This window comes from Bactrocera latifrons, unplaced genomic scaffold, assembly GCF_001853355.1.
Source record: "Bactrocera latifrons isolate USDA-ARS-PBARC rearing strain unplaced genomic scaffold, ASM185335v1 scaffold_117, whole genome shotgun sequence".
NCBI classification, from domain to species: domain Eukaryota; kingdom Metazoa; phylum Arthropoda; class Insecta; order Diptera; family Tephritidae; genus Bactrocera; species Bactrocera latifrons.
Window position 1 is genome coordinate 258,588 of NW_017534597.1, and position 26,051 is coordinate 284,638.

A 26,051-nucleotide genomic window follows, 5' to 3' on the forward strand; every position below is an offset into this window, starting at 1 on the left:
CCTATATCTGACTCTTTTAGTTTTAGGACTTACAAACAACCGTTATGTGAACAAAACTATAATACTCTCTTTAGCAACTTTGTTGCGAGAGTATAAAAACAAAGTATATTGTCACCTATTAATTATTTGATTATTGAATTAAATTATTTGAATAATACTCAACTTAAACGCAAAAAAACTATAAAACTAAACACCAAGCACAACTGCTTCCAAATCTAAATATAGAAATATAGAATCTTAGCAATGACTAAATAATATAATATTTTTTTATCAGAATTACAGCTTTTCCTAAAGATAGTTTAAAAAAAATTTTTAATCAACTTTTAGTTTTGCCTTCTAAATATTCGATAATAAAATAAATTATTTATCTGGCATTTTCATGATATGAAACCCTAGTTATCAAGTCCATTCGGAGAAGTTAGAGTCCGTTTAAAAAAAAAATTTTTTGTTTTAAATCACTTACATTGGGATTCCGGTTTAAAGCACCCCCGTTTACTAATCGTTTCAGACTTATAAATCTATCTAGGCTACTGGTCGCAGGGAAATGCTTAGTATATAATATTTCTTGTAAAACTTACGAATGGTCTGTAGTCTATCTTTATTGTCTGATATTAATTTGAACTTCCCCGTTCGCCTAACCGGCAGTTTAGTTCTTCAATTTTAAAATTTTCGCTCATTTGCGTTTTGCTCCCCTCGCGTCGGTTGGCCGGGACGAGGGTCCCAAAGATTATTATACAACAATAAGTTATAGAGTAAATATTTTACAATTAACAAAACGGGTTTAACACTTATTTTGAGAAGTTTAAAATATCACGCTAATAATATTTATTCAGAAGTTATAGGTCAATATCTTTACAAGAATACAAATTAACAAAGAATCACAATATATGTGAAATTCCTAGGGGCAATGTAAATTCTATATCCCATGCTTCATATGCACTTCCCGCTTTGTAAGTCAAATATTCATACCCATATAATTTTTTATATTATATATGTATGTATGTACATATGTATGTATTTTCTGGTATACATTTTTACGAATGAGATATCATAATTTTACATAAAATTCCTTTCATTTTGAAATACGTGAGAAAGGTATAGAAACAGTTATCTATAATTTATTATAATTACTTATAAATTGCATTTACATACATAAATACATAATAAACTCAGGGTCAAATTTGGTAAACATTGTGGACAATGTTACCTTTCCTTATCTGCTACTTAATATATTTGTATATTCAAAAAAAATTTGTGGATAACAAAATTTTTGGAACTGTTTTCCACATACATATATATATATAACCGTAATATTGATTTTTTTTTATTACAAATTTTGTATTTTTAGTATTATATTTCGTTTTATATCAACGAAATACATACATAAATAGGGCATGACCTAGAATATTTCAAAGCCAAAAATAACGCATAAACATACATATAACAATCCAAAAAATATATGTATGTATATAAGCATATGTATGTACATAAGTATATTAAAAATAACTTTACAAGAACAGTGGTGGGTAAAATATGGTATCCTTAATTTTTTCCATACATTTCTTTTAAATTCTATAGTACATTCAAGAGCTGTGTTTATATTAAGTCTTTTCGTATTGCTAACCAAACTTCAACTTATTTTTTTTTATTTTTATTTATAATAATAAATAAATAAACAAATATATATCATTTTAGTCGACACTGTTTGCCACCATTTTTCCGCTAGATACATTAATCCATCAGTGTAAATCAAAATTTCAAAATTTCCACAGTGGAAGCGAGCGAACCATTGTTGTGGTACACGAACCGATAAAACATCGTCTTACTTCAGAACCTTCATTGGTGGCTGGCGTGGCACTCTTCCCTTTTTTATACAAAAATTTCTAAATATAGCGAATTTTTTAATTATTTTCATTCATTTTTGAACAGATGTAACTTTTTTTGTAACTTCCCCCAATTTAATTTTTTCTTTTTTTTTTAATCTTTCCAACACTATAAGGTATAGTACGGATATCACGTGATTTTTATCACTGAAGATAGACGACTGCAACTACATCTATTGAGAAAAGACCTTTTCACCTACCCAATATTTAACAGCTAAGTTAAAATATTCACATATAATGAACATATGAACATTTTTACATATGTACATATGTATGCACATAAATATACGTATACAAGTATGTTTGGTATACATATTTAAAAATATCAGTGAAGCGTTAAATGGTATTTGAAATGTATTTTTCACTACAAGAAAATATCTGGTGTGTTGTATTTTTGTGACCTCTTCTGTTGTTCCAAAATAGTACGGATAAAACACATATTTGGTATTGGAAAATACATACGTTGCATATTTAATTAGTAAAGATAACTWGTTAAGGGTTATTACTACATACATACATACTTAATATGTATGAATAAATTTAAAGTTTTAAGCACACAAAACATGAAACCGAGGCAATCAGCCTGTAATTTTTTCGTTCATGATTTTTTTAATTTGGTTGAATTGAAATTTCCCTATAACTATCTATGCTATTAAAAGAGAGGGGGAAGAAGTTTTCCGTGCTTCAATAAGTGACCAACGTCTAAATATACATATACATATATAAATATACATAAATATATAGCATGTATGTATGCCTGTGTTTCTGTGTAAAAACAACGAATTTCCAATCCCAAACACACAAGTGAGAAAAATTCAAATATTTACATATGCACAAATATGCATGCTTAGCTACATATTTACATGCTACATCTATACAAACATTAAAAGGTAAATCAACTGTTTTAAGTCATTTGTGCTGTGATATTGACGCACAAATATGCTCATGCATATGCTTATGTACATATGTACATACATACATATGTTCTACATGTGTGCGCATTAAACGAAGAAAGGAAAAGTTCTTAGTAAAAATATTTACACACATGCCTACAACCTTACTTASATACATACATACAATCAAACAAACTAACACGGCAACACCTAGACTTCGCTACAGAAAGTCTTAACATTTGGGCTCTTTGAAAAATAAATAAAAATCAAGACACGTTTTTCTTCCGATTTTTTTGTTATTGTTTACATTAATTTCTTTTTCTACACCAGCAACAAAAATAGAAAAAATTAAATTGCTGCAAAATCTCAACGTGTATGTTGCAGTGATGGCAATGCTCGCCAACCAGGCTGTCAGGCATGATCACACACTCTCCTATTAAACGCCAGTCAAAGTCAATTCATATTATGTGGTTTTATATGTATGCAGGTGGATGCAACTCGGTAGATGTGTACACATGTATGTATGTACGAGCATATACTAAACACAGAAGCCTAGTAAAAGCTATATATTTTTGCTTTGTTAAATGCAGCAACTTTCGTTGGCGGCAAAATACTTAAATAACGAATTGCGAAATGGGAAAACAAAAACATTACCAAACCGAGAAAGTATAAAAGAAAAGAGCAAAAACACATTTTGCAAATAAATAACAATATTTTTAGAAATATTTTTGTGTCGGCAAACCGAAGCTTAGAAAATTCAATTAATACACGTACCACAGAAAAATAATTACATATACTACCCATAATATTTTATTTCTTAAAACACTACAAAATCTGTTTATAATTTAAATTTAGCAGAAAAAATAAAAATGTAATTGCGAAATGTTATCATTTGATTACCTAAGTGAAATTGTACGTTATACAACACTACATATAAAATAAAATAATTTACCTTCTTTTCTCGCAGAACGCCTAGAAATTTTTAACAAATATCAAAATATTTTTTTTTATTCACTGCACTCCAGTATTTATCACTGCATTCGTTCACTATTTACTAATTTTCGATTAAAAACAGTACTTTTAACCACATAAACGCAAAGATGCCGTATTTATATTAATTATTAATGTGTTCACTAATTTAAATTCATATTTCACTATAAGAAAGACGAAAATCTTATTTTGCTTTTTCGAAAATCATATATAAATATACTTAATTTCAATTTGTGGGCGTAATTTTCTTTAAAAATTATTTTGAAAAATATCAAACTTTCAAGCGATTAAGTGTTGTTGAAGAGCGATCACTTCACGACTACGCCAAGTATTCAAAAGCACTGAATTTCCAACTTAGTGAACATGCTACGACGCCGACCACGTTGTTTGCTTTGCAGTCAAACTCGGCGCTGCGTTGTATACATATATATAAACACATTGCAGGTATTTGCGGTTGCGGCGGCGGCGAACGCTGTCTAGAATGGCTAGACAGTTGGATGGATGCACAGAGGAACTAACCGATTAGTACATTCATAACAAGGGTATGGACGTCCACTCTTTATACAAATGTATACATACATATGCACATATAACAATAGTAATAATAATAAGCATTTGGTCAGTATTTTGTTTAAATGCAAAACAACTTCTAAATTTCTTTTTGTGCAGTATAATCTGTGCACCCACGTTAAAAACATATGCATAAATTTCTTAATTGTTTAATATAAATATTATAAACGTCTTCCAAATTTACTTAACCAATATATCAAAAAACGCGCTTTCCTGAAATAATAATGAAAAGTTCGTTAGAGGAAACGGTTTTGAATGGAACGGAAACAGAAACATTAACGCAATCTTGGAAATGAAAAATTAAACTAATTACATATATAAGTTTTTATAAAACTGAATTTTAACGAAATCAATAAAATATAATTGTGTTATAAATAGAAGCGGCAATATAGTATTTAAAAGAAGTAATCACATTAAATATATTTATTAAGGCTTGCAATAAATTGTCACCCTGTTCACAGTTGCCTGTTGCATTTTCCAATAATAAAAAACTCGCTAACACCCTGTGAGCAATTCTTTTCTTATACATTTTTTATGGCGTAGCAACTTTTTATTTTGGCGAATACTTATTTTCTTTTTGATTCGACGGTGATATTTTTTTCTATTCCCGTTAAACAAAGTATACTCAAACTGTATACTTTGCATAAAATACCACCGATTATAATATTTTAAACAAACGAACGAATTTTATATTTCTACAGTGCTAAGTGAAATGTTATTGTAACCTACGACAGCAGTCCTAGGAAATATATAGAACAACTTCCTAAGAAAGTCGGTTATACATCAACATTGATAGCACGTACATAATCTGAATATGGCATCTCGTGGTGGGCCTATGGTGGCTGGTACCGATGGCGCTGACTACGAATACAGGCAACGTGTGGCTGCCCCACACCGTATGAGGTTAATATACGGCCTTTTACTAAATTTGGTTATCACATATTAACATAGAAGCTTAAGAAGTAACTTTTCAATATGTCATTAGTAGTTCAGGCTAGCAAATAGTTTGCATAATTTAATAATATGTAGAGGCATGCAAGCGTTTGCTAATTCGATCGTGTTCACGGTATTTCGAGGGGCTAGACGAAGGCTGCACTTTTATGGGGAAAGTGTTTGCAGGCAAATTCTTTTACAGGGCGCTGCTCCTATTGTCTGATTACTGTGCTCTCTCATTGGCCAATTGCCAGATTATGTTTACATTTTGTGATTATGGACAAGCGTGAGTTGGGAACTGTCGATAGCGTCTCCGCTGCTAAATCGCACACTCAGTGACATGGGCTTTCGGAGCAACAAAATAGCGTAGCGGCGAAAGTGTGCACAGTGATACATGTGCGTGTGCTTGCTTGTTTGCTGTTTTGGTTTTTTATTGTTCTGAATTTTCGAATATCATTACCTTATTTTAAATAAATAATTTATGGAATACACATTTTTTTTTTTAATAAATAAGAGGTATAATTATTATATATATTTTTCTTTTATATTTTCTACAGTTTGCAAGGCAAAAAGCGTGTAAAATTTTGTATTTGCTATCATATCGTACTTTCTATTTTTATGGTGACCAAGTTGTCTCCGGATTTTTTGGATCGCATAGATGTCTTTTGGCTGGAGGTGGAAGAACTTGAGGTGCCAAAACCGCTGTGGTGGGAATACGTTTGGATGACATCGGTGTTTACAATGTATTTTGCTCTTTCAGCAATATTAAACAATAGCATTCGCGAAATGCAAAAATATATGATAGCCATTATGTTAACTGGCGTTGTACCCGTATGCTACTGCTTTGCTTACTACTTTAGAGATTTTTGGGAATATATTAATTTAGATGAGAAAACTGATATAAAGGAAACTGATATATTTATATGGCGCGTAAGTCATAAACATTTCTTATACATTGATTTTTATCACAAGACTAACCGTTTTAAAATTCTAGGGTATGCCTTACGCAGTATTGTGGTACGGCTTCTCGGCAGTCGCTATTCAGTTACACGGTTTTACCTTGTATTTCGCCTACAAATGCATTWGAGCATGGCGTATGCGCAGCGCTATAAAGAAGTCTCAATAGGTCAAAACTAAAACAAAGGATTTACGCACTTTGAAAACGTTTGATAAAATAATGTCCATCTTATGCAGACGGTCAACTTAGGTCTGATTAAGACAACTGTTCTTTATGCTCAATATGGTTTTCATTCTCGGATTAAAGTGAATTTTTTAAGTCTAACAATTATATCTTGTCTGCTTGCATATTTACGTTCATATACTCTCCACATTGAATATTTTTCCAATTGACTATTGGAATCATGTTCAAGTTTTTTCGTAAAAACATTTTAAATAGAAGCCAATAAAAAAGTTGTTACTACAAACCAAAATTGTGCGCCATTCCATACATTCTGAGTCTATTTTTGTCAGTGCATTCAACACGTTCGCCCCAATGTATAACTAAGTCATACAGATATTTTATAACCTTACGGTTGGATAATCTTACCCAATCAATAATTTCGAAAACCTACAGTTTATTTGTTTAATCCTATATTGTCTGCATAGATCAGCCAGATAGTGTGAATACTGCAAAATATCGAAAAAAGTATGGATTCAAGCACAATTTAATTTTTTCGCACATGAAATAGCCACTAATGTGTTATATCAAATTTGCGAATTAGCAATTAAAAATAATATGTCTTACTAGGTATATCAACTGGAGTCTGCACAAATCTATAAAAAAATTAATAAATTTTAAAGGCAACTAAGTACAATGTACAATAAGAAGTGCAATGTATGTATATACATATAGATTTCTCCATTAAATTTTTTCAAAAATTATATTTTAATATCTTTGGCAAAATATAAATTAAGTGAAATAGAATATATTTTTTAACTCATAATAATCGTCTGTGTACTTGGTCATTGCGTTATTAAAATACTCAAAATATTTATTTTTAGCGTTTAAAGTTCCTTATAAAATATACGAAGGTGTATTCTACAAACAAAAAACTCCGGACTGCCTAACATCATCTATAAGTTCCCATTAAGGGCCAACAACTATTCTTTTGTACAAAAATATGCTTATACTTACAGACGTACGTATACCTGTATATATGTACTTATTTGTGTTCTAAGGCACTAGCTGTTCATTTTGGAACAGTTGCACTAGAAAATGCAAAAACAATATAAAAAGTATAAAATAATGATAACTTAAACAAGGAGTGGGTAACAAAATGGTTTTAAATGAAGAGTTATTTAATAAACATGAAAATATCTAAAATGAAATGTCAATTTGTGCTGTTCAATTAATGTCAACTAAAATAATATTGAAAAAAAAATTAAGTTTATAATAAAGCTATTATATTTTGTGTGGGTTAAAAGCATTTCAATTGTCTTATTTTTCATTTGAAAATTGTGTTAAAAGTACAAGGAAGGCATAGAAAAAATATGATTAAAAGAAAATAGCCACGAGATGTTGTGTTACCAATAATCAGGTTTTAACAGAATACTCTCTCTATCAAAAATGTGCCATTTACAAAAATGTTTGTTGGATCTGAACAATATGTTCAAAGAAGGTAGCGATGACTTGGATAATAATCTAAACCGAATTTCCTGAAGATAATTTGTCGAATAAAAAAGTTTTCTGTACAAGGTAAATATGTTCGTTGGGTATTTGTCATTGCAGTGCAACGAAAATAAACCGTACACGCTTAATGTATGTATATATAATCGCCAGTGAGCATTTAATGACTCGTTTTTGTCACATTTATTTAGTATGGCAATTGGGATCAATGCCAAGACGTAAATAATTAAACAATCAATACTTTTTATTTTTTAATTTATTTGTTTGTATACCTTGACCCAAAGGTGTTCTGACGCCTACTAAATAACGTATTATATATACTACATTTAACGAGCTCACTAAAGGATCCATTTCACACAGAGAGCCAAGGGAGAGCAAAACTGAAATGTACCAATTACTGCCACGAAATAGTTTCCCATGAATGAAAGAAACCATCTTTACGATTTTTTTACCATACCATAGCAGAACAAAAACAAAAAAATTTGGGCAGCTCAGGACAGAGCTTTACGAAATGCGATTTCTTTTTCTGTTCTTACGATAATCTACCTAAACAGAAGGGGCCCAAGATTTATATCGAACTAAAACGGATCATTTAATATTACTTTAAAAAACTTTTCGTGATCTTTCTGAAGCTGTTCTACAATAACAACAACAGAAAAATCGTATTGAAAAGTCCTAACAAGGTATCAGAAGATCGAGAGTGAAATTATGGATACAAAATTTGTACACGAAAAAATCTGTCAAGGTTACTTGACCTGGCGATTTTTGCAACATAAAAATTAATTGCTGCTCGAATAAACGATAATTTTTATGACACAAACTTTTTACTAATTGTTTTTTTTTTTATCGAAAAGTCAAGAACATTGAATTTTTATTCAATCAAATATTTATTATGGAGGAAAATTTGTGCTACACACTGTATTCATTGCTCAACCTTTTGTTGTTGTACTTGACTTTATCAAAACATACAACAACTTCTACAAAGTGACATAATGCGCCAGCCTGATGAATGCGACCACCAACACCAACGATTTTGCTCCAACGCTCTACTTCGCTGCAATGCTCCTGTCACACTTTACCGTTTACTGACCAGTGAGCAGTGGTCAGGCGATGTTGTCCCTTCGGTATAAACAGACAGACAAGCTTTCGGATATTTTGCAACCCCAAGCGATTAAAGCGATATGTAATAGTACTATATTTACATGCATACACATGTACATATGTATGTATAAATATTGGCTAAACGGAAGTGGCTCTTTCACTGTTTGGTCAGTAAAAAATCGTCGAAGCGCGTTGGACTGCATTAGTCGCCATCGGCACGTGCTGCAGTGCTGCAGTGCAACAGCGCCAAGTGCACAACGAAAAATTAATAATATATGTATATAAGTTTTATGAATTTACATACATATATACGTACTTTTACATAATTGTGAAATCAACAAAAGAAAAAAATATTTTTATTTATTAGCATCAAAGGTTTTAAACTCTCTTTTGTGAAAGCTGAGTGTAAATTATCCTTAAGTCCGAACAAAGCCTGCGCATAGGCTATACCAAAAGTTTTTGTTGTTGTTGTTGTTGTCGACTATTATTTCTTAGCCTTTTCGTAAATGCATATAGTATACATTGTTTTTCTTTGCACTGCCGGCAACCAATTCGCCTTCGTCGCACAGCATCCGCCAACGAAGCGTACTTAGCAGCGCTGACTGTTTGGCGAATAGCCCAAATGTACAGACAGATACATATGTATGGACTTATGTGCATACTCTGTAAGTATATTGGCCAATTCGCTGTTTGGCTTGCGGTGAAAATTCAAAACTACACCAGTATTGCAGTAGAATCGAGGGTCATAGGACATATGTGAGCGCAGCTCGGAGCAAAGAATGCAAAACATAAAAATAAAATTAGATTAAAAATGTATCTATTATAATAAAATCTAATGTGTGTGCACAGTAATACAGCAAATAAGCATATGAAGATTCGGTGCATGGAACTAACCGAAAAATATGCTTTATTTATTAACTTTTGAAGAATTGTGTATAACATGAAAAAAATTGCAAGTGTTTTAAAATATATCGAGTAAAATTAAGCGAAAATGTCTTCAAAGCAGCGAGGCGAGGAAACATATCGACGCATCACACGCGAAAAGCTGGTGCTGCGAGGCAATACTGCCATTCGCACCTTGGATTCCACCACATCCTATCTGCCGTTGCTGCCTGGGTGAGTGCCAATAATTGGAAAAGTGATAAGTAACGGTAATGGGCAGAATAATTCATATTTTAGCACTGATTTTCTAAGACAAGTTACATCCATACACCTACATATAGGCATACACATACATCTGTATATAGAGATATTTAGATAATTATGCTTATATGTATATATATATGTACATATCCATGCAGCTATGTGCCTTGCAAAAAATTGATTTTTTCTCCGACACATTAAATGTCAACATCTCTAAATCATCAACAGCTTTTCGCTCTATCAACATAACGAAGGCCATACACAACATACAGAACAGCTTGAGGTCCTCTTGCCGGCTGCAGAGCCCCCAGAACAAGCAATTATTGTTATATGCCATTACGAAATCCCTGAGCGAATGACGCTTGAGTTGTTTATATACACAAATATAGTTTGTACGTGTGTAGACATTTGTGTTTGTGTGCCCAGAAGAAATTCATTTTCATTTATTAATATTTCACAAAACTTTCCTTAATGGCGAAACGGCTAATAATATTTAACTTTCATATTATATGTCTGACGCCTACAAATATGTTACACAATAGTTGTATTTGTATTTAGGGACCTTGAAACTTGAAGCAAATAGTCGAAATCTTTATTTTTTCGTTGGACTTTTAAAAGAAAATTAGAGAATTTTACTTGAGTCACTCTGAAGGTGTTCCTTAAAACACATGTGAAAATGAAAATAAATACCAAAACACTAGAAAAGGTCATGGTTTAGTTTTAGTAATATTAATATGGTAAAATATCGGGGGTTAACTATTTTTTTTTTTTGAGCTTCCTCCTAAACTGCTTCAACCTGTAAACTCAATCTTTCAAATATTTCGAAAAAATCAGCATTTTTATTATTATAATTTTTTTATTTATTTTATTTTTTTTTCAATTGATCAAATTAGAGTTTCAGCTTTTTAGAAACAGACAACATTCAACATTACTAATCAATTCCATTTTTTTAATTTCTGATCAGCGATAGTCAGAAATTTGTGTATTTATAGTTCATCATGGAGAGTATTGGTAGAACTCACTCGATTGCTATATCTTCTAAACCTTTGAACTAAGTAATTAATTTCTTTCATCTTTACTACTTAGATCGAGATGACTGTCAGGTGTCGAGAACTTAGTTTGGTGTTAAGATATATCTCTAATATGGAACAGTAGTTACCAAATCCATCCTAACAAGTTAGAATCGGTTCAAAGCAATTTTTACTTTATGTCTTGGTTGGGTCTTCCTCCATACACTAGTCGCTTAAAACTTAAAAATCTACCTACAATTACGTAACGTACAGAAATGCTTGGTATTATTCTTATTCTTAATAAAACTCCTGAATGCAAAAGTTACCAGTTCTTCTCTCCTGTCTGAAGTTACATTTAATTCCTCGGTTCGGTTTTCGTGGCAGTTTAGACCTAGTTACTATTAAAATCTTGTGGATCAAGTATTGAACTTAACAAACCATTCCGTCGCATATGTCATCATTTTAGTTTTCATTTCTAAGCATCTGATTCACTTTCCGTCTTTAAAAAGACTATATTGCTTAGAGTTAAAGACACGTTCATTATGGCCAGAAATGGAAGGAAATCGCTTCAGCTTTGAATAGCACAAGTGATAGGTTGATCTGGAAAATACGCTTGTAATGCTTGTCTCTTTCTATTTTTTACATGTTGGAAATCTGTTAAAGCTGGAAAATTTTTGATGAATTGCAAAAACCCCGCAAACTCACAAAATACGCACATAGCCCTATACTAATTATTAAAAATATAGAGTTCGCTGCTCTGGACATTTAGTTTAGTTGAACGTTCCTAAACAATTGTAGTACCATAAAGTTTAGCGCACTTTAGTCGGGAGTTATGGTCAAATTTTCACATAGTTTTCGAACATTACCTGGCACATACACACACATTTACATTCAAAATAAAGTTAGTTGATTCAAGAATTTGCTRGTCGCCGACAAATGTTTGTGAAAAATATTAACTTCATGAAAGACGTCACATTGGCTAGTCGGCCGGTCGCATTTGCATGTTATACCTATCAAATTGTTTCATGCCAAAGAGCAATTAACGGTATATTTAGCAAAATACAAGGGTGGGTTGTTGAGTATTTGATACAAAGTTGCGGCCGAGGCAAAACATTCATTTCTGAAAAGGTTTTTCCCAAGGACCTATCAGTTGTCAGTTAATTTGAGCCAGGATAAATTTAAGGGGACTCTTCATTTGTGAGTTCATATCAAAAAGCCCACGACATACATATGGGAAAAAAGTTCGACCAAATATCCAACAAAGATGAATGAACCAAATATAGTAYATAGATTATGGGGGAATATAGACTAAATTTCGCTAATTTTTTCGCCAAGAGATTGAGAGCATGCGCGACGACAATAATAGCGATAAAACTTAAGAGAGTAAAAAATGTGTAGGGGGAAATGAATAAACAGGAGACAGAAGAGAAGTGGAATAATTTCATCGATTGTCTCTGTAAAAATATTTTGCTAAAGATCAGCAACTCTCAAAATCGACTCGATTATCGATTAGAAACCTTCATACTGCCGAGAACTTAATTCTTTTAGTTTTGGGTCATTATGAACTTACCTGATTACATTTTTTTAGCAAAGGAAGATCTCCAGAAGATCTGCAATTAAAGGGTTCTGAAAAGTTAGTGCACTTTCTGAAAGGTTCTGGCATTTTCTGTTTAGCAGCCCTTTAGTTTGTCAAATATATTCAAGAAATCACAAACTAGTATAAGAAATGTCTTTAGATTATTGATTTCCAAAAGTCAAAGACTATAAAAAATATATATTTCACCTTTCAAGAAAAATTTACATATTTTATAATAAATATTTGGTAATTAATTTAAATTAATTCAAATTAACGAAGTGCTACTGTAATTCTACGAAGTCCAAGTATTAACAAACTTTTATTTGTTATTGCAAAAATATGGTCGAAAATATTATTAGTCTACTAACTATGCGTGCGACAACAACCACAAGAAAAATCGATGTATCAGCAACAATGCAACAACAATAATTAGCTACAAAAAAAAGCTCAAACTTTCAGCCATAAGAAACCTACACGAGTGGCAATAGCACGAGGAAATATAAGTACTTCCGATTTCATGGAAGCATACAATAAAACAACAACGAAAATATAATTTTGCAGAGACCCAAGCATAGTAAAGCATAACACAGATTGAAATTGTAACAACAACAAGTCAAAAGCAGCACAAATGCCACTTCCTTTAACCTCAATACAAATTCAGGAAACAAACGAGTGTGTTTTGGCATACCCAACTGTATGTGTGTGTGTGTTATTGTTGTTGTACGTCTCTATATATAGTAAACACAATAAAAGCTATAAACAAGTGGTCAACGGCTTCAATGTATCCAAGTGCTGCAAACCAAAAATATTCTCATGCATATGAGTTTGTGTGTGTATGTTTGTACATGTGTGTGTATGAGTATGCTTAACCATGCCAGTGCTGCCACTAAATGTAAGCTCATGCAACCAGTTAAAGAGTGGTAATTTTGTATGTAGAATATTAATGGAGATCCTTCAAAGCCAGTGTACTAACACATGTGCATATGCATGTGCATATTTGTATGTGTGAATTTGTGCTTAGCATATACTTTTTTCTTCAACTGCTTGTGCAGTTACTGAAAGCGGCTTTTTTGTTGTGGCACAACACGGTGCGACGCAACGCCACCTCCTCCACCTCCTCCACAACCGTTACTCCCGCATTTCTATTGTGCAAATGACCATTGTTGGCGCGACGCCGCCAATGACCGCTGCCTCGGGCGCCCAGTTGGTCAGTTAGTGTTTAGCGTTCGCGGCAAATGGTCAATAATTTGTTGTGGAGCTCGCGCGTACCACCGTTAACAACCGTTACGCACCACAACACAATGTCACAGCGTTTGTAGTGCAAAGTGTTGAAAATGATTTCTTAACAAAAAAATCAACAGTTATTTTATGTTTATACAAGTAGTTAAAGAAAGTATATACAAAAAAAAAATAATAATAATTAAAAAAATAAAATTGCGTAAATACGCAGTATGTTTAATATGAACGCTCAAAATTGGCTGGGCATGGCACTGGAACAGCCGCTCGGCGACCAAAACATCACCTCCGCCATAACCAATGCAAATGCAACGCAATATAATGGCAATGGCGGTGTGGGTGGTCTAACGGCAACACCACCATCAGCCGCAGCGCCACCCCCAAACGCGCCCGTACATCACACTTTTCTACAGAAACGTTCCGTTTACAATTCGAATCCATCGCTCGAACGCCAAATGCCCACCAACGACATACATGTGGAGTACGAAGTCGCTGTGCCGCTCTTGTCCACATTCCGTCATACACCCTATCATTCATTATGGGATCTACACGATAGGTAATTCCTATTTATTTGTATGTATTTATACTATGCCAACAATGCAGCAAGCCCAATCAAACACAAATTCATCAAAAATACAAAGGAAAAGTAATACCTGCTCGCGAACTCAAGTATTATGGCTATATGGTATAACTTTAACCACGTTCTTGAAGCATGCCCTTCATGTGGTCGTGGAAAATTCTTATACTTGCCTATTACATATATATACATCACAATTCATTTAAGCGCGTGTAAATGTGAAAGATTAAGCCATTTCAATTGGCATGCCCACCATTCAATGTTACACTTCTAGTTTGTTTGACATTTATACAGTTTCTTTAAGTGATTGACATGGTCAGATGCATTCAAAATTACTGATTACCACTTCATTACTCTACAGTGTTCGCCCATAGAGCTGACGATGTGAGATTGTTCGCAGCCTTGCCAGTCAAGTGGCAAACTTTTACTGCGATAACATTTACGACCGCAATGAGTGCTTGTTTTCAAGAGGTCATTGTGTAATTGAAATAAAAATTGTAACTTCTAACGCACATAGTTATATTAATGAGCATTAAATTAATTTAATGGCTGGTCAGGCTGCTACTTCTTTCTACTTTTATTTTATTACGCCATAAATATAGGATCCTAGAAGCTTTAAGGCGCTTCCTTCAAAAAGTGATTTCAAGCATATTTTAACCGCATTTTATAGCTTATCTCGTGTCGTCCTTTAAATCAGAAGAATTTACTCTACTAGACTAGAAGAGTTTACTCTCTGCTGTCTAGTTAATTATTATGTATTTCTCATTGCTTTAATAAGTATGAAAGTATCAATATCAGTATTCCCGTTGAAATTATCACCAATCTCCCTCCAATTTATTTTGTATAACCTGAACAGGATATAAAGTTTCCCAGCATCTAAATATGATCATAAATAATCACCTTGACAAGCTGCGTCGATTTAGGCATATCCGTCTGTCTGCTTTGCTGACGGCCTTTTCTCCCTGAAAACCGACTCTTTGGCCGAAATCGCCGATATCGAAGCATTATAGCTATATGGCAGATAGAAACTGACAGATCAAAATCATGTTCATGTTTGGAACACTTTTTATTTTGGTAAGATCGATGAAATTTTGAGTTATATGAATATAAGTACAAAATGCATCGATGAAGGGTATTCTGTGCAGCTGAGATTAACGTTTTTTCTTCTTATTTTTTTTTTACGAAACTTCCATCCAATGATTCCATCGATGGGGCAACTTATCAGTCTATTTTGGCTTCTTAAGTCTTTTTTCCACTACTCAAATTCAAATAGTCATTAAATTGAATGATTAGGCTATGGAGTAAAGTAAAAAAATCTGAGTATATATTATTTTCACCTCCACTTCCTCTGCTTCCCCCAGCGGGTACTGCATCGAATACTTTCAGAACGGGAATATTTTCGTCCATTCAGACGACATGACCTAGCCAGCGTTGCCGCTATCTTTAAATTCGCTGCACTATGTCAATGTCGTCATATATCTCATACAGATCATCGTTCCATCGAATGCGGTATTCGCAATGGCCAATGCGCAAAGGACCATAAATCTTTCGCGGAACCTTTCTCTCGAAAACTCGTAACGTCGACTCATCAGATGTTGTCATCGTCCATGCCTCTGCACCACATAGCAGGACGGGAATAATAAGTGACTTATAGAATTTGGTTTTTGTTCGTCGAGAGAGGATTTTACTTCTCAATTACCTACTCAGTCCGAGTTACAGTCCGAAGGAGGAAGATGGAGTCATGTGTAGATGTTTACGAAAGTGAGGAAAGTTCTGTGATTGCCATTTACTTGGGAGTGACCAGAAACGATTCTTTTACATATGGCTTAAGCAGTTCACCACTTCCGGGTCTAGACCTAGTATCCTTTAGGTAGCCAAAGAACATCCGTTTGTGAAAGTTAAAAGGCGAAATATTCCCTCCACAAAGTTGTGCACTGGGTTTAGGATCCGCCACGTTAAAAACGCGCCCAATGATAGGTAAAAATCAGTATAGGAAGAGAAACCCCCCTTTTGGTGACGATGATATCACTTGGAAGATAACTAACCTAATGTTAATTTTTTAGAATTGCAAATACCGAATTCGTGTCGAGACGTGTGAACATGAAGAAGCTCTAATACTCGCTAATCTAGAAATGATCACTTAATTATTCTCAGTTCAAATATGTTGCATAATAAAATTATTTTAACAAAAAATTCTATAAAATTATTTTGTTCCATTATACAATCGAATTTTTAATATTTTTTTTATAGTTGATCACTTTAATTTTATTCAATATTAATTTGCTTTGCCTTTTTCATGTATTTAGTATTTATTTATCTTGTTTAAAACCACAAAATCTTGAGTTATATGCTTTTTTTGAAAATCAATAAAAATACATATTAATAATCACACTTCATTACTCATACGCCCCGTCTGCTTCGTGAAATATAATACATGGCGTATATGTAACATTATGTTTAGCTTTCAATAACGCCACGTTTGTTGGAATGCGAACAATTTATTACAAATAAATGAGATAGTTCAGGCAATGAGAATAGATAACAAGAAAGAAAGTCATAAAGCAACATCTAGCATTGGAAGGTATTTATTTTTAATAAATTATGAAGTATATATTAATAGTTTTTGTGAACGAGAACATATACATATATAAACAAGGTCATTGAAACGAAAGAATATGCAACTTATGAACAGTTAGTATTCAATACAAATGTAAAACAGATTGCATTCGCAACTGCATGGCTATTTTATAAAATGTCTGCGTTAGCAATTGTGCCACTTTTGTATTGATAAGCATAAAACAAATAATTGCATACAAGACTCGTACCACTTCTGCAGAATACAATAGGCTTAGCATTGACGGTCTTAGCGGTATGAGAATAGTCATTAACCCGAATTCCTAAATAAATACTGAGCAGTGGAAATTACCCATAACGGAAATGCCAAAAAGGCAATGCGACAAAGTAATCATTTCGAGCACTTTGATTCGTACTCGCTCTAAACGAAAGGGAAAAAACGAAATTCATGTCAAAGCAAACAGCATAAAAGATTTATTGTGCGCATATGTAGCACCCTGTATTTAAAATATAGCTCTAACCATGCAAAAGCCTATGCATGAGGCATTTACTTATTTTATGAAAGGAAATGCTGGGAAGTCATAGAACAAAAGTAACTACGCACGATTTGCGATTATGGTTAAACACGCACACCCTTACGTACATAAGTAAATATAAATTTATGTATTTCATTGTGCTAAAGCGAAAATCTATGAGTGGGGAAGAGATTTTACTGCTTAATCTTTAGCAAAAAGTGCGACGATTGATTTGTTGCACACGAAATGTCGCATGTGAAAAATTATGATCCTGAGATTTGCTGAGTAGATTCTAATTTTAAAAGCAAAGAGCTTTTATTGCATAAAATTTTGTAAACAAACATTAGAGTTAGAGAGTAGTGGAGGTGTACTATCGAATAATTTGAAATGCTAACAAAATGAGCAGTATCAGTGCAATGTATTTGCGAATTCATTTGTAAGATTTATGGATGTATACAATAAAATATATGGTGCGGTTTTATCAAAATCGTCGTAATTCCCAATGTTGATCATGCTTTCGGATATTAGCCGTACACCATTCTTGGCAATATCGTTCACTATTTCATTCCACCTCGTTGCCTTTGTGACTTGGCACCCAGTAGAAGTGAAGTTGCTTACTTCTGGCAACAGTTTTCACTGCCGCCCCGCTTCCCAAAACACTTCTGGCCGATATGTAATTACTGCTTGGCTGTCTAAGTATACATTGACTCTGGAATTGCCTGCAGGTGCAATAGAGGCCAGTTCCGCTGCTTTCCTAACATCACAGGCCCAAGTTTAAAAATACTACAGTGGTCTGGAAACATAAAAGGTTGCCTTATGCCAAACTCTAGACGGTATATTCCCGCACCAACTCTATCGTCAATTTTCGAGCCATCAGTATAGATGTTTAGAGTGTTGCGCCTAGCCAACACACCTTAACGTCTGCCTTTTTTTCTATATTTACTTTGAACTTTCCATCCCAGTTGAAAAGTAGAATCATTTAGTCGGTGCTTGCCTAACCGCCATTACCCACCGAGCTATGCCCGAAGGTTCTATATGTAAATTCTCCAGTCGTCCCGTCGATTTTGCTGCGCAGTTTTCAGCGAAGAGGTCGGTGGGTGGCAGGTTTAGCATACAAGTGCCGCCGTTGGACTTGTTCTTAAAGCTCCTGTTATGCACAGTGGGGCGAGCTTCTGAACCCTTTCCATTGGCTTCCGGTAGGTGAATTTCCGTACGCCTGTCCACAATACTGCACAATAGTTGTTTAGCAACAGTACATGAGAGAGAGAAAGAGCCCCAGGTTGTGCCGAGCATCGCATATAAGCCATTGCTAGTTTTCCTCACTCTTTCTTGCACGTTGTGCTTCCACAGCAGTTTGCTGTTTAAGACTGTCCCAAGGTACTTGGCGCGGTCCTTAGGAGAGAGTTGTGTTCCATTTTTCAAAGGGAACCTTTACAGAGAAAATTTGTGCTTTCTTGTCAGCACAAGCAGATCTACCTTCTCGGGTTCAACTCCAGACCCGCTTGCGTTGCCCAATTCTGGATTATATTGAAGGAGGTGGTCATATTACTTATTAATATGACAATGTCGTGGTCATAATACTGATAATGGTTATATTCGTTATTAATATGACCATATCGCCCACATATGCCACTACCTTAGTAGCCATGCCTTGAAAGTTCCTTAGCAGCTTGTTCACTAATGTCTATAGAAGCGAAAATACCTCTACAGACATTGGCCATTTTAGCATCGTTCCATTCTGTTCTTATCCGTCTAGTGGTCGAAAAGCTTCTGATCCAGCGTTGTATAGCAAGATTAAAATCTATTGATGGGATACTGTAAATGTCCAGGAATGATCCCTGAACGTATTTCTTATATTCAAGGGCCCTTTTTTATATTGAATACCAGTGTTTAGAGTGCAATCTCTACTGTTCTGCCTTGGCTTATGTGTGCGTCCAAGATTTTCCCTAGCGTTTTCATCTGGAAAAAAGTTAAGCTTATAGGCCTAAGCTCTTTTGAGTAGGTTGGGTTATTTCTACCTATCTTCAGTAAGAAACTACCTCAGCATCCTCCATGAGTGTGGCAAATACATATGTAGCTCAACTTCATGCATACCCTAAAAATCGCCTTAGTACTTGGTAGCCATGGTACGGAATTCATCCGTATCGGCAGATTTGTATGGGYGAAATGGACGGATTGTCTATTTTATTTTATTTTCCGTAAAGATATGTTCGTAGCTAGGACTTACCGCGTCATTACAGAATGGAAAGGGCTCACTGACTGAGTCTTCTAATGAGTTGGCTTTTAGATAATAATTTCCTAAATCTCGCCACCTCATGGCTCTTTTCAAATCCGATACAGAATTTCGCTTTGTTCTGCGCACGAACTTCTGGTAGTCCCTTAAAAGATCTTTATATTCGTTCCAACAGTCCTCACTTTCTGCTAGCTTAATACAACTAAAGCAATCCCGTACTTTGCGTCTGCAAGACCCAAGCTCCTTATTCCATCAAGAGTGCTTCGTTTTGTGTTCGAGTCGCAGTATTTAGGGCATTCATAAATAGAGTCACTCTCAAAATTATAAACAATAATTCGATTTTTTTAAGATCAAGTAAAATTTTGGCTTCAGAAATGTGCCCCCTAAATTAGTAAACTCAATAAAATCTTATCAAATTAGAAAAATCTTTATGGGACTAACTAAGGAAAAAGAAAACTCCAACACTGTTTACAAATTTCGTAATTGAAACAAGACCGCTGGTATAATGGTACCAACCTAGTGAATACTGCATAAGCCTAAGCTATTGCCCACCAATGTTGCCTCGATAGCTGTTACGTCACCTCTTCAATTAATGCTTGACATGTTCGTGTCAAGCTTTTGTCCAATATACACAAGTCAAAACCAGCACAGCAACAATAAAGTTTAGAGTAATAAAAGGCTCAGTTGAAAGCTCAATAACCTGACAATTCTTAGCGGAGTTTATTGAACTCGACGCAATTTAAACTCGTATGTATATTTATACAAACAGCAAAATGCTTATACTTCTACTAAATAGTAGATTAAAATACATATGCATGTATGTGTGTACATAAGCAAATAGAAAAATTCCTAAATTATTCGATATTAAACACAACATGTTCTCTACCGGCATAAAAATGAGACGTCATAACATACCTGCTTTTAAAAAATAAGTTTACATAGTGTCCACGAGCGTGTATGTGTGTATGCAGGCATTCGATCAACACACGGGTACTCGCCTTATGTTTTTAAAAATACTAACTCCAATTTTTTTTTTTTTTTTTTTGCTCATATGTACATTGTCAGCTAATAATAACCCTTTGGCGACCACGCCGTGTCTACTGTCTAGACCAGGCTGACCAATCCAGCCAGTCCCTAAGGTCTAAGTCAGTTGATGGTTGGCGAGTTCTCGATACTTTGTTTTTGTTTACTCGCGAATGAGGAATATGTGCATATTTGTAGTAATGATTAATTTTCATAGTTGGTATATAGTATGTACATATCTAGGTGTTTATATGTACATATATACGAATATGAAATATAAGGTATAGTTTGCGTGCCGCTATATATGTCTAGTTAAAACGGAACTATACTTGACCTTACTGCAAATAAAATGATAACACTAACTGATACTATATACTATGTAGTTATTTAAGTGGACTTATACATATGCACATTTGCTCGGGAATTGGGAGGAACACAGGAGTAATAACTATTGAGTTAAGTGAGGGATTCCATTGTTTTGAATGACATAAATTATGAAAAAGAGAAGTTAAGCGGTAACACCTAGTGAAAAATTATTAGAAACTTCTTTTTTTTTTTAAATAAAAAATATTAAATTTAAAATGAACTTCAACTTTACTTGAGTAATTACTCGGAGACAAATAATCCGATTACTTTAGAGTTTTCAAAATCGTCTACACTGACGTAGCAGTTTTTTATCCGAGCGAAAATCGAGTTTTAGCAGACCAAAAACGCCAAATACTTGCATTAGTTTTAGATTTTAGCAGATATTTTTTTATATTTTGTTTCCACGGAGAAGGCCAGAATCACTATCCCTGCAACAACGTAAGACGTTTTTAGCGTCGGAGATCGCGTATAGTTAGAAATATATTTAAGTTTTTTCTTCAAAAATTTTACCATAGTTAAAGCTCCATGCTCCTTTTTATACGGTCGTCAACGGTTGGAGCAAAGAGCAAAGACAATCCACTATAATAAGCATTATTCTTCTTCTTGATTGGCGTAGACACCGCTTACGCTGTTATAGCTGAGTTAACAACAGCGCGCCAGTCGTTTCTTCCTTTCGCTACGTGGCGACAATTCGATATTACAAGTGAAGAAAGGGCCTTCTCTACTTGGTCCTTCCAACGGAGTGGAGGTCTTCCTCTTCCTCTGCTTCCCCCGACGGGTACTGCGTCGAATAATTTCAGAGCTAGAGTGTTTTCGTCCATCCGGACAACATGACCTAGCCAGCGTAGCCGCTGTTATGTTAATGTCGTCATATATCTCATACAGCTCATCGTTCCATCAGCCAAGCATTAGAAGAGTTTATTTATAACTGAACTTATCAGTGTGGCTTTAGGCCTGGAAAATATACAAACGAGCATATTTTCACAATTCGCCAAATCTTAGAAAAGACCCGTAAAAGGAAGATCAACGCATGCCACCTCTTCGTCGATTTTTAAAGCCGTCTTTATCTTTTATAAGAGTGTACAACTGCTTACGTATGCCGATGATATTGATATCATTGGCTTCAACAACCGCCTTCTCCAGCCTGGATAAGGAAGCAAAGCAAATGTCATCAAACAAATAGCCGTCGAACTCGTGACTTAGCTCCCACGTCCCTGTTGACAACGGCCGGAGTATTTAACGTGAGTACCTGCTAACGCAAGCCTTACACCATGGCGCTCAAAAGCACAGCGGATCAAGTCAGCAGTGTAGAATGGACACACTAACCACCTTGGTAGGGTTCATTCTCGAACCCCTACCGTACTTTAGGTCCAACAACCGGTTCGCAGGAGGTCCAACTCCGCATTCAACTGACAAAGTGTCAGTTCTTCCCGCATTCGGAAGCGAACTCCAATCCTGCACACACCATTCACACAAGAGCTAAGCCTAATTCTCAGCTAAACGCTTTCGCCGCCTAAAAAATTCACGACCAAACCCCATACCACCTAGATCCCTAATGTCCGAACACATCGGGCATTTTGCAATTACATGCACCCAGTCCTCCATCCCCGCCCATCGTATCAGATACGTGCCTCATGAATTCAGAGGCCCATGCAACGTAAACAAAGATTTTACAGATTTTATCTGAGTCTGGATTATCCTCAATAAACCTAACGTCCCGAATGTAGTCATAAGTTACTCGTTAGGACTATTGTTCCCTAAATATCCCTCCCTCTCCACAGCCCTGGGGATATTTGGAGGAATGCTACTACGTTGATAACAAGACTCAACAAAACTGATGGAAAAATTTGCGACTGATGTGCTAAGGGGCCAGTGAGGTATATGAAATATTATGTTTATGACGAGTTCAATATTGTCCATCACGTTTGATCTCTGCACCCCTTGACTACAACATAAAAAATCTTACATAATAGGATTTACCATCGGTTTTAACAACCCAGAACTAACATGAAACAGCCTCTAACATTACAGTCGCAAAATGACTGTAAACTAGTATAATTCTAGTCCGTTCCGGTTACGAAAACCCGGCTGTCGTGTGAACGGATTTTGAATTTAGTCATACTTGATGACTGGAGAACTAACACGGTCTTTGGTATATTTGAAAGCAAAAATCTTCAAAGAGCACATTTGTGTCTTTATCGTAATGATCATAACTTCATTTAATTTCGCAAACAATTCTAAATTAAAAAAAAAAAAAAACTCTTCCGCTTTTCAAAATTGGTTTTCTTTACTCTTACACTTCTTTCCGACAGTACCTCCACAACACCGCCGACGGGACTATCGCATGTGGCACGCATGATGGACTCATTGATACTAGATCAATATCCACCGTTCGCCTTCACAAAGATCACAACCACACATAGACCATCACGTGCCGGAAACAACAAGAAAACCGAAACCACACGCACAACTACTTTGACTGGCCTTTCTCCCGGCAGCGCGGCTACTTTTGGCGGGGGCAACGGCATTGCGCCAGCAGGCATTCGGAAAACGCGCATACCAACACAAGGTGAGTAGAAAAAATGCAATATATAAGTGTCACACAATTAAACTAATCTACGCGTTTCTTCCAGAAGTCCCCCCACAACCACGCCCCAACACAAATTTGCCACCCACAGCCGGCACCACAAATCCACTTTATCAGAATGCTAACGGCGGTACCAACAATACCCCTGGTGTTGGTAATAATACACATATACAATTCCCGAATCATAATGACAACCGTTGGATCTCATCGTTGCGTCGATCACGCGATCCCGAACTACAGCCGACACTGCCTTCGATCAATTTAAGCCATCATGGTAGCGCACATAATGTTGGCAGTAATCTGAGCACCAGCACTGATAAAGGACGCATTTCGCGCAGCATTAAGGCTTCGACTATAGCGGCTACGCGCAAAAGTCGCAGTGTGGAACGTATTCGTGCACGCAAACTTACCACACAAATTAAACTCAAGGATAAACCGAAGAAGAACTCCATCGATGAGAATTCCAATTCGGATGATCAGGAAATCACATCACTGGAGGAGAATTCTACGTCACAGAATACGCCGAAGAGTTCGCCGAAAACAAAAACGAAAATATTCTCGCCCATCGGCTATGAGCCACATTTAGTAGACACACTGGAAAAGGATATACTACAGCGTAATCCAGGTGTCAAATGGAGTGATGTAGCTGGCTTGAATGATGCAAAGGCCATACTGCAAGAAGCGGTTGTATTACCGATAATTATGCCTGATTTCTTCAAAGGCATACGGCGACCTTGGCGTGGCGTATTGATGGTGGGGGCACCGGGTACTGGCAAGACTATGTTAGCCAAGGCTGTGGCCACGGAATGTGGCACGACTTTCTTTAATGTCTCCTCGGCGACACTGACCTCAAAATATCGTGGTGAAAGCGAAAAACTGGTGCGTTTATTATTCGAGATGGCGCGCTTCTATGCGCCAAGCACAATTTTCTTCGACGAAATCGATGCGTTGTGTACATCGCGTGGCAGCGATTCGGAGCACGAGGCGAGTCGGCGCTTTAAAGCAGAACTGTTGATACAGATGGATGGTTTGAATGCAACTCTGCAGGATGATAAGATCATCATGGTTTTAGCGGCAACTAATCATCCATGGGATATTGATGAAGCTTTCAGACGACGTTTCGAGAAAAGGATCTATATTGCACTTCCAAATGGTAAGTCAAAGGGGAGAAAGCGAGATGTCATATTTTTTGTTATGTTTTAGTATATGGTTGATGAAAAGTTACATTTTTTCTTTGTCTCTTCTTATCTTATTGAAAAAACTGTAAGCGAAGATATATTTTTTTTGTTGGGTTATCCCCCAACTCAGCACTCACTTCCTATTTACTTTTCAAAATATTTTATAAAAATGTGAATAATTATTTTAAATTAACAAATTTAATTTTTTTTTTAATATTTCCTACAGAAGAGACACGTTCCGCTCTACTAAAACTCTGCCTCAAGGATGTTCGTCTCTCACCCAATTTGGACACGAATCTCATTGGCGATCAGTTGACAGGATACTCGGGTTCGGATATTAGCAATGTCTGTCGTGATGCGGCAATGATGGCAATGCGTCGTCTCATTGCCGGACGCTCGCCATCGGAAATAAAGGAGATACGACGTGAAGACATTGATCAACCTATAACAATACAGGACTTTAAAGATGCTATGGAACGTACGAAACAATCAGTTTCGTTGGACGATGTTGCGCGTTTTGAAAAATGGATGGAAGTCTATGGTTCATGTTAAACTAATATAGACGCGCAGCGAAAGGAATGCTCTTAAATTATAATAACTGATCACATTGAAATTTAAAAATCAATAAGCAATAAATTGTAGCGATTTTTTTTTTTTTTTTTTTTTTTTTTGAACTAAGCAAGAAAGTGGTCAATAGAAAAACTTGCAGAAAGAACATACGGAATTAAGGTCTCCGTTATTTTCCAAGTTATGTTTTTATGCAAATGCCTCTGAAGTATCAATTTTTGTCCTAAATAAACGTACTACAGACATATGTATTTGTATTCATATAGTACACCACGTCGTATGAGCAACACAAAAGGGATAAATCACTTGCATGATTGCTCATGTTATTTAATGTATTATATATGTACATATGTATAACTTTAACTGTGTATAAATTTTAATTGAATGTTTTTATAAAAAAAATTATTGAAACTTTTTTTGTGGAATTAAAGTATTACTTTTTCAAAGTTGTAGATTTATATAAAATATCG

General features: G+C 35.1%; 3 protein-coding genes across 12 annotated transcripts in view; 2 read left to right on the forward strand and 1 right to left on the reverse strand.

Annotated features, from left to right (window-relative positions):
- Positions 1–4,146, reverse strand: part of LOC108978086 (uncharacterized protein ZK1073.1) — a 50,933-nt gene extending 46,787 nt beyond the window's left edge. For 4 of the 9 annotated variants that reach the window (XM_018948208.1, XM_018948206.1, XM_018948203.1 and 1 more), the window contains exon 1: positions 3,729–4,140. The gene's annotated coding sequence lies outside the window, so the exon portion shown is untranslated. Of the gene's footprint in view, positions 1–3,728 lie in introns of all 9 variants that reach the window. The other 5 variants (XM_018948207.1, XM_018948205.1, XM_018948201.1 and 2 more) reach the window with 4 other exon arrangements.
- A 732-nt stretch (positions 4,147–4,878) lies between these two features.
- Positions 4,879–7,695, forward strand: LOC108977471 (protein jagunal). Its single transcript, XM_018947171.1, has 3 exons — positions 4,879–5,239; positions 5,827–6,199; positions 6,264–7,695. The coding sequence occupies exons 1-3, from the start codon at positions 5,151–5,153 to the stop codon at positions 6,393–6,395; spliced, it is 594 nt and encodes a 197-aa protein (XP_018802716.1). The 5' UTR covers positions 4,879–5,150; the 3' UTR covers positions 6,396–7,695.
- A 1,925-nt stretch (positions 7,696–9,620) lies between these two features.
- LOC108978076 (katanin p60 ATPase-containing subunit A-like 1) lies at positions 9,621–25,975 on the forward strand. Of its 2 annotated transcripts, none has more exons than XM_018948176.1 (4): positions 9,621–10,112; positions 23,562–23,818; positions 23,886–24,989; positions 25,241–25,975. In XM_018948176.1, the coding sequence occupies exons 1-4, from the start codon at positions 9,988–9,990 to the stop codon at positions 25,564–25,566; spliced, it is 1,812 nt and encodes a 603-aa protein (XP_018803721.1). In that variant the 5' UTR covers positions 9,621–9,987; the 3' UTR covers positions 25,567–25,975. The 2 variants fall into 2 exon arrangements, with proteins under 2 accessions (XP_018803721.1, XP_018803720.1); XM_018948175.1 differs by having other exon boundaries at positions 9,622–10,112; positions 23,883–24,989.
- The last annotated feature ends 76 nt before the right edge of the window (positions 25,976–26,051 follow it).